Source organism: Adiantum capillus-veneris, chromosome 5, assembly GCF_014529385.1.
Source record: "Adiantum capillus-veneris isolate H3 chromosome 5, ASM1452938v2, whole genome shotgun sequence".
Lineage (NCBI taxonomy): Eukaryota > Viridiplantae > Streptophyta > Polypodiopsida > Polypodiales > Pteridaceae > Adiantum > Adiantum capillus-veneris.
In genome coordinates, this window is record NC_140935.1 from 149870552 (window position 1) to 149887070 (window position 16519).

Here is a 16519-nt window from a genome sequence, read left to right on the forward strand (position 1 = left end):
ATACCATACAAAGCAAAAGCTACGGCAAGCCTCTTCCCTTCAAAACCAAAAATCTATGCCAGGGGCAATAATCCCACTTCAAAACAAAACCAAGTCATAAGCATTAGAAGACCTCCACAGTATGCAGTGTTAAGCACCCAATGGAAGTCCAAAAGAAAAGGATGAAAGCCTGGCCACCACCACCTTCAGATGACAATGGGGCCCTGAGTTGTCCATGGAATACAATTGAAACCGGCATGTATGAAAGAGGAGAGAAAGAGGGTGTATCTGTGTGCAAGAAGAGCAAGAAGGAAAAGAGGCAGAGAAAAAAAGGGGGAGGGGGAGGGGGGGGGGGGGGAGTTTGTTGTCTGAAGATACATAAGGTCTTCCAAAATTGAGTGGTATACAAATACAGTCATCTGTCATCTTAATGAGGCAAACTCAATAATAGTATTTACTGCCATAGAACCTCCATCGGAATCCCTCTCTTCTCAGAAACTTCCTTGAAAGTTTTCATACTGGTAACTGCCTCCACGACTGCCCGTGCATTGTTCAAAGGGTTCTTACTACCCAGCTCTTTTCCCATGCCATTGACTACACCAGCTAGCTCCAGCATAGTTCTGACGGAACCTCCTGCAATAACTCCAGTACCCAGAGCAGCTGGCCGGAGCATTACCTTAGCCGCTCCATACTTGGCCTCAGCCCTACAGAAAAACAGTAGGCTTGATTAGATAGCAGCCTTCAGAAAAAAAACAAAACAAGCACCCATTGACACACAAGCTCCAAAGTCAATCAACTCTTCAAGAATTCAGAGGGCATGATGATCAGAGAGTAAAAAGTGCCCTGGCAAGCTAAGGGGAGAGAGGATGACATCAGATTCTGAAAGGTAGGCACTCCCACCAAAAGCTCACTCTACAACTGTATAAAGACCTAAACTGCCAAAACACCACCAGCGGTGAGGTGGAGAACGGAACATCTGCAATGGTAGTGTAGTAGTACCATCTGAAAGCCAAGGCTATAAGCAGAAGGGACTCAGGAAGCGGTAGATGGAGATGATGGAGAAGAAACCACCAAGAAAACTGCAGGAGGCGGCCACACGCTACGAGTAGAGTGCTGCATTTGAGCAGACCAGGGGCTGTCAACCAAAATAGAGACAAGTCCACTTGCTGAAGGTGCTCCCGAAAACCAGAGCTGGGGAGGGAACTCCAAGAATACAGTGCAAGAGACTCTAAGGACGACCATGTGAAATACCACTGTAGAGACCTGATAGAGAGAGCAGAACAGCAAGCCAAGATCCCAACAACCCAGAACAAACAAAAACAAGAACCAAAAAAAAACCCACACAAACGAGATGACTAGATTGTTAGAATCGTCATCTCTACCTAGTCTACATGATAACTCGGCGGCCTCCTTGAGTGGATCGCTCTTCAAGGAGAACACGTGTAGGACCAAGTCTTGCATGCATTATTCTCGCAGCGCCTAATACTCTAGCTCCATACTTGTCCTCTTTTCTTCAGCCAATATGCATTGAGCTTCGTGTGCATGCTCACGCTCTAGTTCCATAGCTACCCACCCTTTCTTCAACAGCTACACGTTGAGCTTCATGTTTCCTTTCCATGGTGGCCCGCCTCTTGTTGTAGCATCATCTCCATCAGACTATACCAAAGCCTCCATAGAATGTGATGCAATCCATGGCGTAGATGGAGGCGGAGCATCTGGAAATGGTCCTCCTGATCTAGGGACTTCTTCTTCTCCAATTCCACTCTCATCACCTTCATGCAAAGTATCCATCCCGCTTCTGGTGATGACCATGCACTAAGTACGTGGGATACTTGGGTACATGGGGTTCTTGGTGCTTGGGGTACCTTGGTAATGCTTGCAATCTACGTCGAAGAAGGCTTTTCTCTTACCATCGATTAGCCTATCACAATGTGCAAGGTCCGCTCACGATGATTGGAAAAGAGGAACAAGGGGAGGTTGAACGAGCCCTTCTTTTTTGGGTTACATGCCACTCTTCAAAAACATAGATTAGAGACATGGACATGCCCAAGTGGTATTGGGTTACATGAAATCTCAAGCAAACAAAAAAAAAAAAATTGTGGTTCTTTTATGGCTTCATGGCTCTTAAGACAGCGCCATGAAGACGGGAACGCGCCCGATTAGCGATGCACTAAGGGTGGGAGTGGCTAATAAGTCCGCTATAGGGGCACAACGATTCTTTCAACGAATAAATCTGAGAGAGGTTCTTTAGGTTCTTTTCTTGAGTGATGATACCGAACACTACCAAAGAACTCTGATACCAATGTCACATGCAACAGAAGTGATTGATGATGAATGCTCAAGATGAGTATGCTCAGAGCATGCTCAAGGTTCCTTTTACTAAATGAGAGAGTTCCTTTTACTTCATGAGAGAAGTGCAAAGACTAGAAAGAAGAGAGAATGATACTGTGTGACGGATCCATGACTCATGAGTGATAGAGAGAGAAGAAGACCAACACCGGATGGGGTCCCAAACCCCCCTCCAAGGGCCCGCCTCTCTATTGCTAGAGAGATATTTGCTTTAGATTACACAAATGTTGCTACTAGGAATCTCTCTTGGATCTAGGATTGCGACAAGGCTATGGTTTATCTTGTAACAAACTGCTGACGTGTCAAAGCCTAAAGAATGGAGCCAACTTACATATGTGGCCGAGGGGCCTAAACTATCACAAAGTGATGACGTGGCTGCCCGATAGCAGAAACCCTAACCCTAATTTCTGCCAAAAGCCCTAATTGTTGAAATCCTACTTCTAGAAACCCTAACCCTAAAACCTGCAAACCCTAATTTTGCTGCCAAAAGCCTTGAAACTGCAAAAACCCTAACCCTAACCCTAAGGGCAGCTTTCCGCGTTTCGCGCTGGTTGATGACGTGGCATGCTGTACGGATTTCCGTGATTTATGTTGGCAACTTTTGGCTTTGCTTTTGGACCAAAAGCTTTTGAGCTTTAAAGGCTTTTTACTGTAATTGATTTTTAGGCCAAGGGCCTTTAAATATGAGGTTAGGGCTCATTCTCTGGCATGCTTCCTGGAGAAGGTGCAGAGTCTGGAGTACCAGCAGCTTATATTGTGTTGATGCAATATAAAGAAATACCGAAAGGGGCGCCAAGGTTTGGGGCCAATACTCTCTGGGGTGGAATTCCGCCACTCCGTGTCGCGTGTCGTCTCTCTCTATTTCAGTTCAGTTGTTATTGAAGTGTTAAAAGCATGTTCAGTCTGCTCTTTTCTATTGGCACGTGGTGCCCGTCTTGTGACAGATCTACTATGTCAATGTCGATGATGGCTGAAAACCGAAAACGCTATTGCTGATAATGTGTAGGAGGCTGATCTGAGGTTGTGGTTGCTGCTAGGAAAAACGATAGGGATATTGAGGTGCTATTGGTACTTGTACTGCCGGTACTGAGATGGTTGGAGAGGTGATCCCTAGGGTCACCTGTAAAGGTCAAAAAGACTGGGTCGAGCAAGATGCCTGAAGACCTCACAATTTGCCTTTAAAATGCTCGCTAATAATGTCAATTTTTATAGGAACGACTCACTGCTACTGTGCACCCTCCCCCCTCCCCTCCCTCGCCATCGTTTGCTGCCCCCCCCCCCAACCCCTCCCTCGCACTGTGCCTGCACTCTGCCCGCTGCCTGCACAGTTCCCGCTCGCGCTGCCTCCCTGCTCTCCCACCATCGCTGCCTCCTGCACAGTCGCCCGCTGCCGCCCCTGCACCTGCGCCCGCTGTCCCCCAGCCCGCCTCCTGCTGTTCCTTGCTGAGCAGCGCTCCCCCCCCCCCCCCCCCCCCCCCCCCCCGCTGGTTTGCTATGCAATGAACCTCCCCCGCCCCACTGTGCAGTTCGGTGAAAATTTCGCCCTCAACCTGCCCCTTTTCCCCCGCTCTCTCCTCTTTCTCGTTTGGAGTTGGTTCACAGCGACTCAGACCCGCTTCACTCGCCTCGACGCGTTAGACTCCCCCTCGTTCAACTCGCAACAGCAGACACAGAATGGCAGCTTCTGCTCCACCTCAGAGGGACTCCACTGAAGCCCCCTCGCCCGACCCCGCAGAACCCACCATCCGACTTGCTCTTTTGCCGACAGAGCAAGCGGGTCTAGAGGCAGAGGTGGTGCGTCTCCAGGCCACCTCTGTTATTTGCAAGAATCTCGGCACCACACCCAGCAGAGGGAAAGTGCGCGATCTCCTTCAGGCCCGCCTTCTCGCAAAGGTGGGAAGATTCTCGATGTTCAGCTTCTCGGACGTGGCTACTACCAGATAGAGTTTGAGACTCCCGAGATGGCGTCCAAGGTAATTGCGATGAGCCCCCTGACCATCCGTGTATAGGAGAAGACATCAATCATTTTTGGTGTGGCTTTCCACTGAGAAGGTACCACTCTAACCTCCAATTTTGTTTCTAGTTCTCCTATGAAAGATGGCAAAGTCTTTAGAGAATGTGGTTTGCTCTCTTCATATGAGACAGACCTGACATCCCCATGTAGAGATTGTGTATCTCCTGGGAAAAATTCGTGATCCATGTTTATTTCGGAGATAGGTGATGACTGTAAAGTCGCACTACCATCTTTTTGGTTTCTGATTGATTCCCATAAGGATTGTGGCCACGGTTCTTCTACCTCCGGAATTGGCATTATTGCTTGTGAGCCACCCCATCTGTGGTATTGGCTACCTCTCTTGTATCTAAAGGTGCCTCAACTTCCGGCTCTTCCTGGTCTCTGTTTGCAACACCTTGGTTCTCTGTTTCCTCGATTCTTTTGCGGATTAGCACCTCTATGGAGCATCTGGAACATGTGGTTCCAGAAGAGCTTAAACCGCTTGGATGAGCTCCTGTACACATTTGCAACCTCTTTTTTTCATACCCTGGATGAGGATACGTTAGCCATCTATGCTCTTGGGTTTGATTTGGTTTTAGTTTAGCTTCATAGGCCTTCAATATTGCACCTAAAGGCTCAAAGATTTTGTCCTCCAAGACTGAACCACCTGAATCAGTCTTTGACTCTTCACGTCCCTTTGCGTTTTTCTTGCTTTCTTGTTCTCGTCTAGGTTGTTCTCTTGTTTGATGCAGTTCTATTTCTAAAGTTGTTTCTCCTTCAACCTCTTTGCTTTGATTTTGTCTCGTTTGGTTTTTCATGATTTTCTTGCAGTTCTCACCGATAAGTTTTCGTTTTTGTTCGAGGTGGTAATGTGGGTTCCTCCTCAACGATTGCATTTTTGGCAGCTTCTTGAGCTTGAGCTCGAGTCATCACCTTTAAAGGAATTGCAGCTTCTACCTCGGATCCGCTTGAAGAAGGCATTACTCCTACAACGTTCATTGTTGCTTTCCCCTTGTAGTTTGGATTTTTAGCACAGTGTTAGAGTAGATGGTCTCTCCCACAACCATCACAGAATACAAAGAATTATATTCCTTGACCCTTGTTTGGACAACCTTATGCCCAATGGTCACCTCTACATTCATAGCATGGACCTTCTTGTTTCATAGCTGACGATCCAGCCAATGGTTGTTCTTCCCTAGTAAGAATGTTCTTTAACCATACTCTTGATTGGCTAAGAACATGAGCGTATTCGCATCCATGGAATACTGGTTTTCCACGGGTTGTGGCAGATGCGTTGGCTGAGTGTACTTGACTACTACTCTATCATCATTCAAACTAGAGTGCTTCGTTAGTTGCGTTCGCATTGAAACCCACACACACACACAGAGAGAGAGAGAGAGAGAGAGAGATTTCATGAAAGCGTTTTAGTTTTTTCTACCTGAGAGTGTTTGGGATATCGATCGTCGTGGTCCACAGGTGTAGCTCCGCATAAATTGGATACCGATTGTCACAAAGTGATGACGTGGCGGACAGCAGAAACCCTAATCTCTGCCAGAAACCCTAAAATTCCTGCAAACCCTAAATTTTGCCAGAAACCCTAAATTCCGGAAATCGCGGAGGCGAATTATTAAAATTAAAAAAAAAAATTGGAAAATGATGAGCGACGCGAATTTTGCTTTTGCTTTTTTTTTTAAAAAAAAAGAGAAAAGACTCTCTAAGAGAGAGAGAACTTATGCTTTTGATTTTAAAAGCTTTTGGGGCTCTGCTTTTGGGCATCCCTTGTAACCTTTAAATTAGTGGTGAGGGCCTCACTTCTCAGAGCATCTGGAAGCAGAGTCTGAGAGTGAAACCCTAACCGCTCTCTTGTACTTTGATGATTGATTACTATAAAAAGAAATACCGAAAGGGGCGCCAGTCTTTGGGGCCAATATCTCTAGGCACGGAACTCCGCCGGGCCAGTGCAAATCTATTGTGATCTGTGAATTGTTTTGAAGTGGTTATTTGGTGCTGTCGCGGTTGATTCTTGACTTGGAGTGTCCAAGTCTGTTACAGTGGTATCAGAGCACGGCCGATTTCTCTTCTACGGGAAATCTGATCCCCGAAGTTTTTTTCCGCGGCACCTATGGCTTCAGGCAATGATCAGTCGACTCCCTCTGCATCTGGAGATGCGGGCTGGGATCACAACGAAGATTCAGACAGAGAGTATGGCCCGCCTCGGCCTACTCATGCGGAGCAAAGAGAGATGGAGCGTCGTCAATTGATTGGCGATGCAACAAAGATGATGCTCAATTTTGCCAAGGACCCGAAGATGGCAAAATATATGAACCAGACCTCTTTGGAAGAGGTACAGATGGAGTGCAGAGAACCACAACACCACTCCCGAAACCCGCTCTCAAGAAACCTTCTGCCTCCAAGAAATATACGGAGAAGCAACTGGAGAACGTGGTTGATGCACGGATTGCTCAGCTTTTTGACACGCAAAAGAAAGCCAAAAAGCACGGCAAAAAGCAGAAGAAAGGCACTGACTTCCCGGGATATTTTGGATCGTCAGTCGACTTTTGACAAGGCAAAGAAATTGAAGAAGCGCGTCAAGTTTGAAGACCTACCCAGTTCTTCTTCTTCTTCTTCTGACAGTTCTTCTAGCTCCTCGGATTCGAGCGAAGAAGACAGAAAAGGTAAAAAGCGAAGCAAGAAGCAACGCTTTGGAAAGGGCAAGAGAAAGGCAAAGAAGGCTAAATCTCGCCCAGAGACTGACAGTTCTACTGAGGACTCGTCTACAGACAGCTCAGATTCCGATGACGGAAAGTTTTATGCGAACAAGAAGAATTTTTACAAAGCCAACCAGTATGACTTTCTCGAAGATAAAAGCAAGAAAGTCCGAGAGTTTAAGGAAGGTGGCCACTTGATCAAGTTTGATACTTTTTCAGGATACTCGGATGCTTCGAAGGCTGTGTCTTTTATACAGCAGTTTGACATCGCTTTCGCGGGAGGACGCTATTCAGAGCACTCCAAGATTCGGAGAGCTGCCTCTTACTCTAAGGGGAATGCTCGCACTTGGTGGTCCACGCTTCTTTTAAACAAGAGTGCGCCAGTTAAATGGCTGAAATTTGAAAAGCTTTTTATTTCTTCTTGGTTGACGCAAGAATATGAACTAGATGTATGAGCTGCTTGGAACCATCTTCGGATGACTAAGAAAGATACGATCAATGCTTATTGTGAAAGATTCTGGAACTCTTTTCTACCCGCCTCTTCATTCAAGAAGATCTCGTTCAGAGAACAGATTGAGCGGTTTACCTTGGGTCTACCTACAGAGATCCGAGATCACTGCTTGGAACAAAAGTCAGCTTCTATTCAGGAGTTGATGAGTCATGCGAAGCGGGGCTTTGCCATTCACTCTGGCAGTCTGACCTACCCCACAGATGAGGCCATGACACAACGAGCCGAACAGACTTCTGGGAATGAAAGTAGAATGAAAAAGAGCAACCCAGAGAAAAAAAAGGATGCACGACCCAAGCTTACTCCTGAGGAGAGAGCTCGCTTCATCAGAGAGGGGAAGTGCTTTGGATGCGGGGAACATGGACATATTTCCGCAAAGTGCCCTGATAAGGCACAGAAAGAACAGAATGATAAAGACGACGACACGTCTGAGAGTTCGAGAGCAGCTGAGGAATGTGGCAGAAAAGGCAGATAGAAAAGCAGAACTGGTACCACATGGCGTGGGACCTGCACCGAATCTAATGAATGAAAGTACAAACTTTGCCGCTTTTTTTTTCGGGCAAAGTGAAGGATCAGGAAGCTCTTTTGAAGGAGCCAAGGCCAACTTCTTTTCACTTGGAATTGGCGGCTCGATTTGGAACTACACCCGACAGACTGACGCCACAGGCGGAGGTAGTTCGACTGGCACCCGGATGGGATGTTGCCATTACACCAAGCATTGGCAAACTTCGTTTGCAATGACAGGGGTGTTCGGGGCACGCGAGTGACATTCTACTCGGGATCCCTTGGTACCACAAGAACTAACCCGTGGTTGACTACCGGCCGAGAAAGCGACTTTGATAAATGAAGGGCTTAGAGATTGTACTTGATGAACTTCAGTTTTCTTACTCATTCTTTTGGGAGAACTGAACGATGGATAAAGGTTGAATATGTTTTGACCTGAAGAAAAGAACGCCAAGATTTTTTTTTCTCCACGCTCATGCCGATTGCTTTTGAGAGGGCTTGAAGATCATACCATTGATCTCATATCTGGAAGCACGCCACCGAATCGGCCACCTTATCGTGTGAGCCGAGTACAGAATGAAAAGATTATGAACTCATTGAAAGACCTCTTGGAAAAGGGTCTTGTCCAGCCTAGTACTTCACCGTATTGCTCTCCAGTGTTGTTGGTTTTGAAGAAAGACGGATCTTGGAGAATGTGCATCGATTATAGCACTCTCAATGAAATCACCTTCAAAAACAAATTTCCGATTCCTAGGATCGATGATATACTCGACAGGTTACAGGGATCCTCGTGCTTTAGCAGGATTGACTTGAAGAGTGGATATCATCAGATCAGGATAGCACAAGGAGATGTCTACAAGACAGCTTTTCGGACGACTTTTGGGTTATTTGAGTTTTTGGTGATGCCTTTTGGCTTAACCAATGCTCCTGCGACATTTAACCGGATGATGGATAGGATTTTTCGAGAGTACAGGCTATTTGTTGGCACTTTCTTTGACGACATCATTGTTTTCTCCAAGAATGAGGCAGAACACAGAGATCATCTGCTTCAAGTCTTTCAGGCATTACGAGATCACATGTTAGTGATTAATGCAAAGAAAAGTGATTTTTTCCTACCAGAGATACACTTTTTGGGACACATTGTGTCAGCAGCAGGAGTGCAAATGGACCCGGCCAAAATAGAGACTATCCGTGATTGGCCCGATTTGAGGAATGTCCATGGAGTTAGAAGCTTCTTGGGACTGTGTTCGTACTACAGGCGGTTCATACGAAAGTTTGTAGAGGTTGCTTCCCCTTTGCATATCTTGACACAGAAAGGAGTACCTTTTTCGTGGGGACCCCCAAAGGTGACTGCCTTTCAGACGTTGAAAGAGAAATTGACTACGGGACCTATTTTGACTTTGTCGGACTTGCAGAAGTCATTTGAAGTATATTGTGATGCTTGTGGTCGTAGTCTGGGTGCGGTCTTGATGCAAGAAGGCCATGTCATAGCTTACGAGAGCCGTTTGTTCTCTAGGCCGCAGATGACAGCACAGATCTATGGGAAAGAGCTTTTGGCGGTTATCCACGCTCTTACTCAGTGGCGGCATTACCTACTCGGAGCGGATTTTACTGTCTTTACAGACCATCAGAGTTTGCGCTACTTCTTGTCACAGAAGCAGCTTTCGGAAAAGCAGATGCGGTGGGTGAACATCTTGTCACAGTTCCACTTCCAGATTGTCCATGTGCAGGGACAGAAGAATGTGGTGGCAGATGCTTTGTCTCGAAAACCGTTGGTTCTGGCTATTTCCGCGATACATCATAGAAGCTTCGAGGATATGGTTGATCAGTGTGCCACAGATACAGATTTTGCAGATATTTTCACACGGATACGGGATGGGGAGACAATAGCTGGATACTCCCTTCGGGAAGGCTACTTGATGAAAAAGACTATGTTGTGCGTTACACAGCCGTTGAGGGAAAAGGTTATGACTGATTGCCACTGTCCACCTTTTACGGGTCACCGCGGCATTGCTACCACCATGAAAGGGGTAGAGAGAGATTTCTTTTGGCGGAGACTGAAGAAGGATGTGGAAGAGTTTGTGCGCAGTTGCTTGGTATGCCAGAAGGTCAAGTTTGACAAGCATAAGGCACAGGGATTGTTACAGCCCTTACCCATACCCACCCGCCCCTGGGAAAATATTGAAATGGATTTCATTTTTTTTATCTCCCGAGAATACAGAATGATCACGATGATTTTCCGATTACATGGCACGTATGAGACGATTGTCTCCGACAGAGACCCCAGATTTATGAGTTTGTTTTGGAAGGCAATTTGGGAGAACATTGGCACGCGGTTGCAGTTCTCGTCATCGTTCCACTTGCAAACAGACGCGCAATCTGAGATTGCCAATTCAGTGATTTTAGATTTATTGAAGTCTTGTATCTCGCATCAAAAGACTCAATGGGAAAAGAACTTACCTTTGGTGGAATTTGCCTACAATAACACGATACACTCTTCGACGGGGAAGATGCCATGTGAGATTGTTGAAACTGCTGCGAAGGTTCCATCCTTCCTGAGCACGAAAGATTAGAAATTTGAAGCGGATGAATATTCGCGAGATTTGGATACGGCTTTTGCCAACGTTCGCGAGACTTTGCAGGAGTCTCAAGAACGACAGAAAAAGGCAGCGGATCGCCATCGTCGCGTCTGGAAACTGAAGGAGGATGATTGGGTGCTCTTACTTTTGAGAAGGCACGCCTAAGAAAGAAACAGGGAAAGGAGAGGCTTTTTCCAAAGCTTAGTATGTGATACTACGGACCTTTCCAGATTACTGACAAGATAAATGATGTCTCCTTCCGATTGAAACTGCCAGATACTTGGAGGATTCACAATGCATTGCATGTGAGTCTCTTGAAACTTGTTAAGGGTGATGTGCCTGATGATGGGGAGCCTGATGAGCAACCCAAAGTGGAAGAAAACGAGGAGATCCTTGTTCCTGAACAGATTTTGGCACATAATGATACGAAGAAAGGTAAAGTCCGAAGGCGGTTCTTGGTTAAGTTCAAGAACTTTCCTACATTTGATGCGAAGTGGATGGAGGAGGAGGACCTAGCAGATACTCCTCGGATTGTGAAACTTTACCTCGATGTTTTGGTTTAGCATAGTCTACTCCAAACGGAACAAAGAATTCAGCTTGGCCGGAGATCTAGTGCAGTGGGATGCACAAGAGGGGAGTCACTCCACTCCTTTGTCAACAGATGCCTCGATTTTGATACTAAAGTCACTGATGTCTCTTTGAGCTTCAGGGATACTGAGAGCTGACAGTATTCTGCTGGATGACTTTATGAAATGGAATTCTTGATTATGATACTGATTTGTTCTTGACTTCTTGTGAGTGCAGGAACTGGTAGCCGAAATGACTGTAGCATTTTGGTCTGATTGATCTCGAATAGACATGGTTGCAATAGGGGTTAGTCAATCGGACATCGATGAGGTGCCGATTGGACCTAGATGTGATTGCTAGCTACATTGCCGATAAATCATGGTCTAAGATCCGAATGAATGTTGAATGTCATGTGATGTCCTGTGATGTCGTGTGATGTGACTGTCGATTTTGCACATGTGCTAGATGTGCGTTCCTAGTACGTAGGTACTAACAGTCAGTGTCTGCTAAGACGGTTTATGGCTTTTGTCGGTTTTGCAGGAGTAATCGCGGTCGATTACAATGCTTTCAAGAGGGGGGTATGTCACAAAGTGATGACGTGGCGGACAGCAGAAACCCTAATCTCTGCCAGAAACCCTAAAATTCCTGCAAACCCTAAATTTTGCCAGAAACCCTAAATTCCGGAAATCGCGGAGACGAATTATTAAAATTAAAAAAAAAAATGGAAAATGATGAGCGACGCGAATTTTGCTTTTGCTTTTTTTTTTAAAAAAAAAGAGAAAAGACTCTCTAAGAGAGAGAGAGAACTGATGCTTTTGATTTTAAAAGCTTTTGGGGCTCTACTTTTGGGCATCCCTTGTAACCTTTAAATTAGTGGTGAGGGCCTCACTTCTCAGAGCATCTGGACGCAGAGTCTGAGAGTGAAACCCTAACCGCTCTCTTGTACTTTGATGATTGATTAATATAAAAAGAAATACCGAAAGGGGCGCCAGTCTTTGGGGCCAATATCTCTAGGCACGGAACTCCGCCGGGCCAGTGCAAATCTATTGTGATCTGTGAATTGTTTTGAAGTGGTTATTTGGTGCTGTCGCGGTTGATTCTTGACTTGGAGTGTCCAAGTCTGTTACACCGATCATAGTGCTTCTCAAGGGTACCTCGCCAAAAACCACAAGGAGTGTTGAGAGTTTTTTCAAGCTCATCGTTCATGATCATACAAGATGTCAATGTTATTAATTATTTGTTGTTCTATTTTTATGTTTCAAAAAGAAAGAAAACATGCAAGTCTGCTTGCATGAGACTTGCATGGGGGGAGTTTGCACAGTCCTCCCCAATTTTTATAATACAAGGAAACGTGCCATTCCCACGGCATCGTGCAATTTTTAGTGTGTCCATTAACTGCGTTCTCAGTGTCAAAAATGATAATGCTTACTCACCACGTGATTGAATGTCTATCACCAATGCACTTCCTTGCATCAATGACGTTGGACATCTCCTGCACTTAACCTGTTGCAAAAGACGACATCCTAGGGAGGATGCGCTTCAAGAAGGTTTTGTGCTATTGTGAAGACACCACATTTGGTATACAAATTGATCAAATACTACCAAGCATGACATTGTACCCCCAACAAGCCCTGACTAGAAATCTCATTGTAAATTCTGATACCCATGTGAAAGTCTTCAAGGTGCAAGTATAGGTGAAAACAACCTACAACTTTTTGGCAATGCTGTTGTTGTGCGCATTCTGCAATCGATGCATTCCAATGCTTTGCATCCGCTGAAAACAGCCTAGAGCTTTTTGGCCCTTCTCTTGTTGTGCACATCCCACAATCAATGCATTCAAAGAGGTGGCATTTTGGGCAAGAAGCTCCTCAAGCACTTTTTGTACTTTCTCAAGCACTCCACATCTAGCATACATATCGACCAAGGCATTGCAAAGCACGACATCTTTTTTGATCAACAGCCCCTGACTAACAATATCAGCCTGAATTTTTGTGCCCATATCAACATCTTGCGTAGAGCCACATGCCTTCAAAATGCACGCGTACGTGATTGCACCTGGTGGAAATAGACTAGAGTTTTCTCCTATGGCAAATCTTGCAATTAGTGGAATCTAAGAGTCCACTCTTTGTGTAGGAACCGAAAAACATTCTCGACCTTTCTGGCCCTGCTCCTATTGTGCATATCCTGCGACCAGTGCATTCCCATACTTTGCATCCCTTAAAAATAGCCTAGAGATTTTTGGAGCTGCTGCTCTTGCACACATCCTACAATCAGTGCATTCCAAGAGACAACATTCTGGATAGGAAGCTCCTCAAGCACTTTTTGTGCTTTCTCTCAAGTGCACCACATTTGGCATACATCTTGACTAACACAATCCCAAGCATGACATCTTTTCTCAACAGCCTCTTGAGCTGCCCTTCTTGTGCACATCCCGCAATCAGTGTTGGCAGACAACAAGCTCATCAAGCACTTTTTGTGCTTTCTCAAGCGCACCACATTTTGACGAAGACAGTGCCAAGCACGACATCTTTTTTCAATAGCCTCTGACTAGCAATATAATTGTGAATTTTGTGCCCATATCAGCATCTTGCGTAGAGCCACATGCCTTCAAGATGCATGTGTAGGTGATTGCAGCTGGAGAGAGGCCCTCGCTTCGCATACATATCAACCAAGGCAATGCCAAGCACATCATCTCTTTTCAAGAGCCTCCGACTAACAGTATAATTGTGAATTTTTGTGCCAATATCAGCATCTTGTGTAGAGCCACATGCCTTCAAGATGCATGCGTAGGTGATTGCATCTGGAGAGAGGACCTCGCTTCGCGTACATATGACATCTCTTTTCAAGAGCCTTTGACTACCAATATAGTTGTGAATTCTTGTGCCCATATCAGCATCTTGCATAGAGCCACATCTTTCAAGATGCATGCTTAGGTGATTCCATTTGCAGAGAGGCCCTTGAGCCCTCGCTTCTCATACATATCGACCAAGACAATGCCAAGCACGATAACTTTTTTCAACACCCGCTAGCATTGCTCTTGTTGCACACCTTCCACAATCAGTGCATTTGTCACAAACGAGAGCGCATAACAATATAAAATACATTCGGATAAATAGACTTTATCACTTAGTACCGAAGCCAAAGGATATAGAGAGAAATAGAGAGAGAGAGAGAGAGAGAGAGAGAGAGTGAGAAGATCGACACAGAACTGGGGACCAAAAGATGGGTTGGTCCCCCCCCCCGTAATAGTATCTTTATTACTGAGGAGAAGTCTATACAAGCACTTGAACCAAACGTATTACCACATTCGTTCTAGAATAAGACTTGATGGTTCCCGGAAGCCTCGACTTCCGATTCCTAGGGCAAAACCCTATTCCGAGGAACTTCCGTTCCTTATTCCAAATCCTTGAGAACCAAGGTTCTCGCCTCTGGATCACACCTTCCAAACTCAGGGCATGGCATCCCTGCAACTCTTTTCCGACTCTGTTTCCAGAGTCCTGTTCCTGCAGAATAACTCCGCTTTCTTGGACACGAAGTCCTTTCCTTGGGAATTTCAACTTCCGGATCACATCTCGAGAGTCTACCTCTCTTCAATCCGTGGATCTGCTTCCCAAACTTGGGTACGAAACCCTTGGGCTGATCTAGCTCTAGTTCCTCAGAGCGCTTTCTCCTACAGAGGCTCATGCCTTCCTCTGCTCCTACTCCCTCACGAAGAGGAAGTACACCTGCAATCAGATACTCAGAGATCATAACATGAAAATCGTTACCTTCAAAGTCTCGACGCTCGAAACGCAACTCGGTTCTCGAAAAAGCAATTCCCCGGAACAGATCTCTGCATAGAAAATCCTCTCTTCTAATCCTACACACAAAAGAGGTGTGTTCTCGGGTTCCTTCTCGTAAATCAGCCCCGTCTAAGACGTTTATGGGCTGAAAACAGAGAAAAACAGCAGCTTGTCGCGATGGAAACACGCTCCGTAGGCACTTCTTCGCGAGGGAACTCGCGCATTGGGTCTTGACGACATCTGGTACACTTGGGGCAGCCATGGGCATCATCGGCAACATCTTCTTTACGGCTGAAATCTGCAGCAGCATCTCCTCCTTGCAAAGATTGGTCTTCCCTATGAGTGAGGGCATGTGATACTTTTATAGCTCCTAGCCACAAGCACGAATAGCTACTCGCGTAGAGATCGCGGCCGTTTTTTTTTTTTTTCAAATTTTTTTTTTCATTTTTTTTTAAAAACCGTTCTGCCAAAAAAAGAGAGAGAAAACGCTGGCTGATCTGTTGCCTTATTTATCAGATGGCTGCCCACTTATTAAATGGGCGACCGGCGTATTTTAAAAACCTGCCCAAAAACTCAATAAAACCTTATAAGTTAAAAACAATGCTTTCACAGCACTTCCCAGGCGTCCCTGGATGCAATCACACGCACAATTGCAATGCAAACATAAACTTCCTCGCGGGAAAGCATTTGCTTTCCTGAAAAGCAATCCGCTTTCTCAGAAAGCATCTGTTTTTTCCTCAAAGTTTCCTCTGAACCCATCTTCATTCAAGTGCTTGTTTTTCCTTGTGCACAATTCTAACACAGTTCGGAATATCCTCCCGACTATGGATATTCCCTTTCCGATGCACCCGTCACCCACCTTGTGACGCATCAGGAATACCCATCACCTAGTCCTTTCCTACCGAACTTACGATACTATCTCCTTCACGATGCTCTATGTCACACATCCTATGACGCATCAGAGATGTCCGTTCCCGGATGGTCGGATACTTCTTTCCGATGCTCCCTGTCACCCATCCGATGTGACACATCAGAAGTACCCGTTCCTCGTGGCCTTACAGATATTCCCGTTCTCAGTGCTCCCGTCATTACTTTGAATGACGCACTAGGAATACTCTGTACTCGGATGTCTCCAGTGAGAAAAGCCCTCTCACTTAAAATTCCAATAATTCATTTAGAATTATTTTTCCTTGGTGTTCCAAGCGAGAAAACCCTATCACTTATAAATCCAATAATTCATTTAGAATTATTTTTCTGTAAGATAAAGCCAATTTAGCAACAGCATTCCAAGAGACGACATCTGCTGAAAACAGACAAGAGCTTTTTGGCCATTACACTGTGGGGAAAATCTTGCAATCAACGCATTCCAAGAGTCCATACTCCGTACAAGAAGCTCCTACAGCACTTGCGAGAGCCACATGCCCAAAATGTAAGCATGGCCTTCAAGACGAAAGTATAGGTGATTGAATTTATGGAGATACACTTGCTTGCATCCGCTAAAAACAATCTCGAGCTTTCTGGCCCTGCTCTTGTTGCGCACATCCCGCAAT

The 16519-nt window shown here is 45.5% G+C and overlaps 1 protein-coding gene across 1 annotated transcript in view; it reads right to left on the reverse strand.

Annotated features, from left to right (window-relative positions):
• Nucleotides 1-339: 339 nt before the first annotated feature.
• EMB3113 (Ribosomal protein S5 family protein) overlaps nt 340-16519 on the reverse strand; it is a 46335-nt gene continuing 30155 nt past the window's right edge. Inside the window, exon 2 of the mRNA XM_086512946.1 lies at nt 340-683. Within this exon, the coding sequence (XP_086369072.1) occupies nt 434-683 (250 nt within the window). The 3' untranslated portion in view covers nt 340-433. The remainder of the gene's footprint in view (nt 684-16519) is intronic.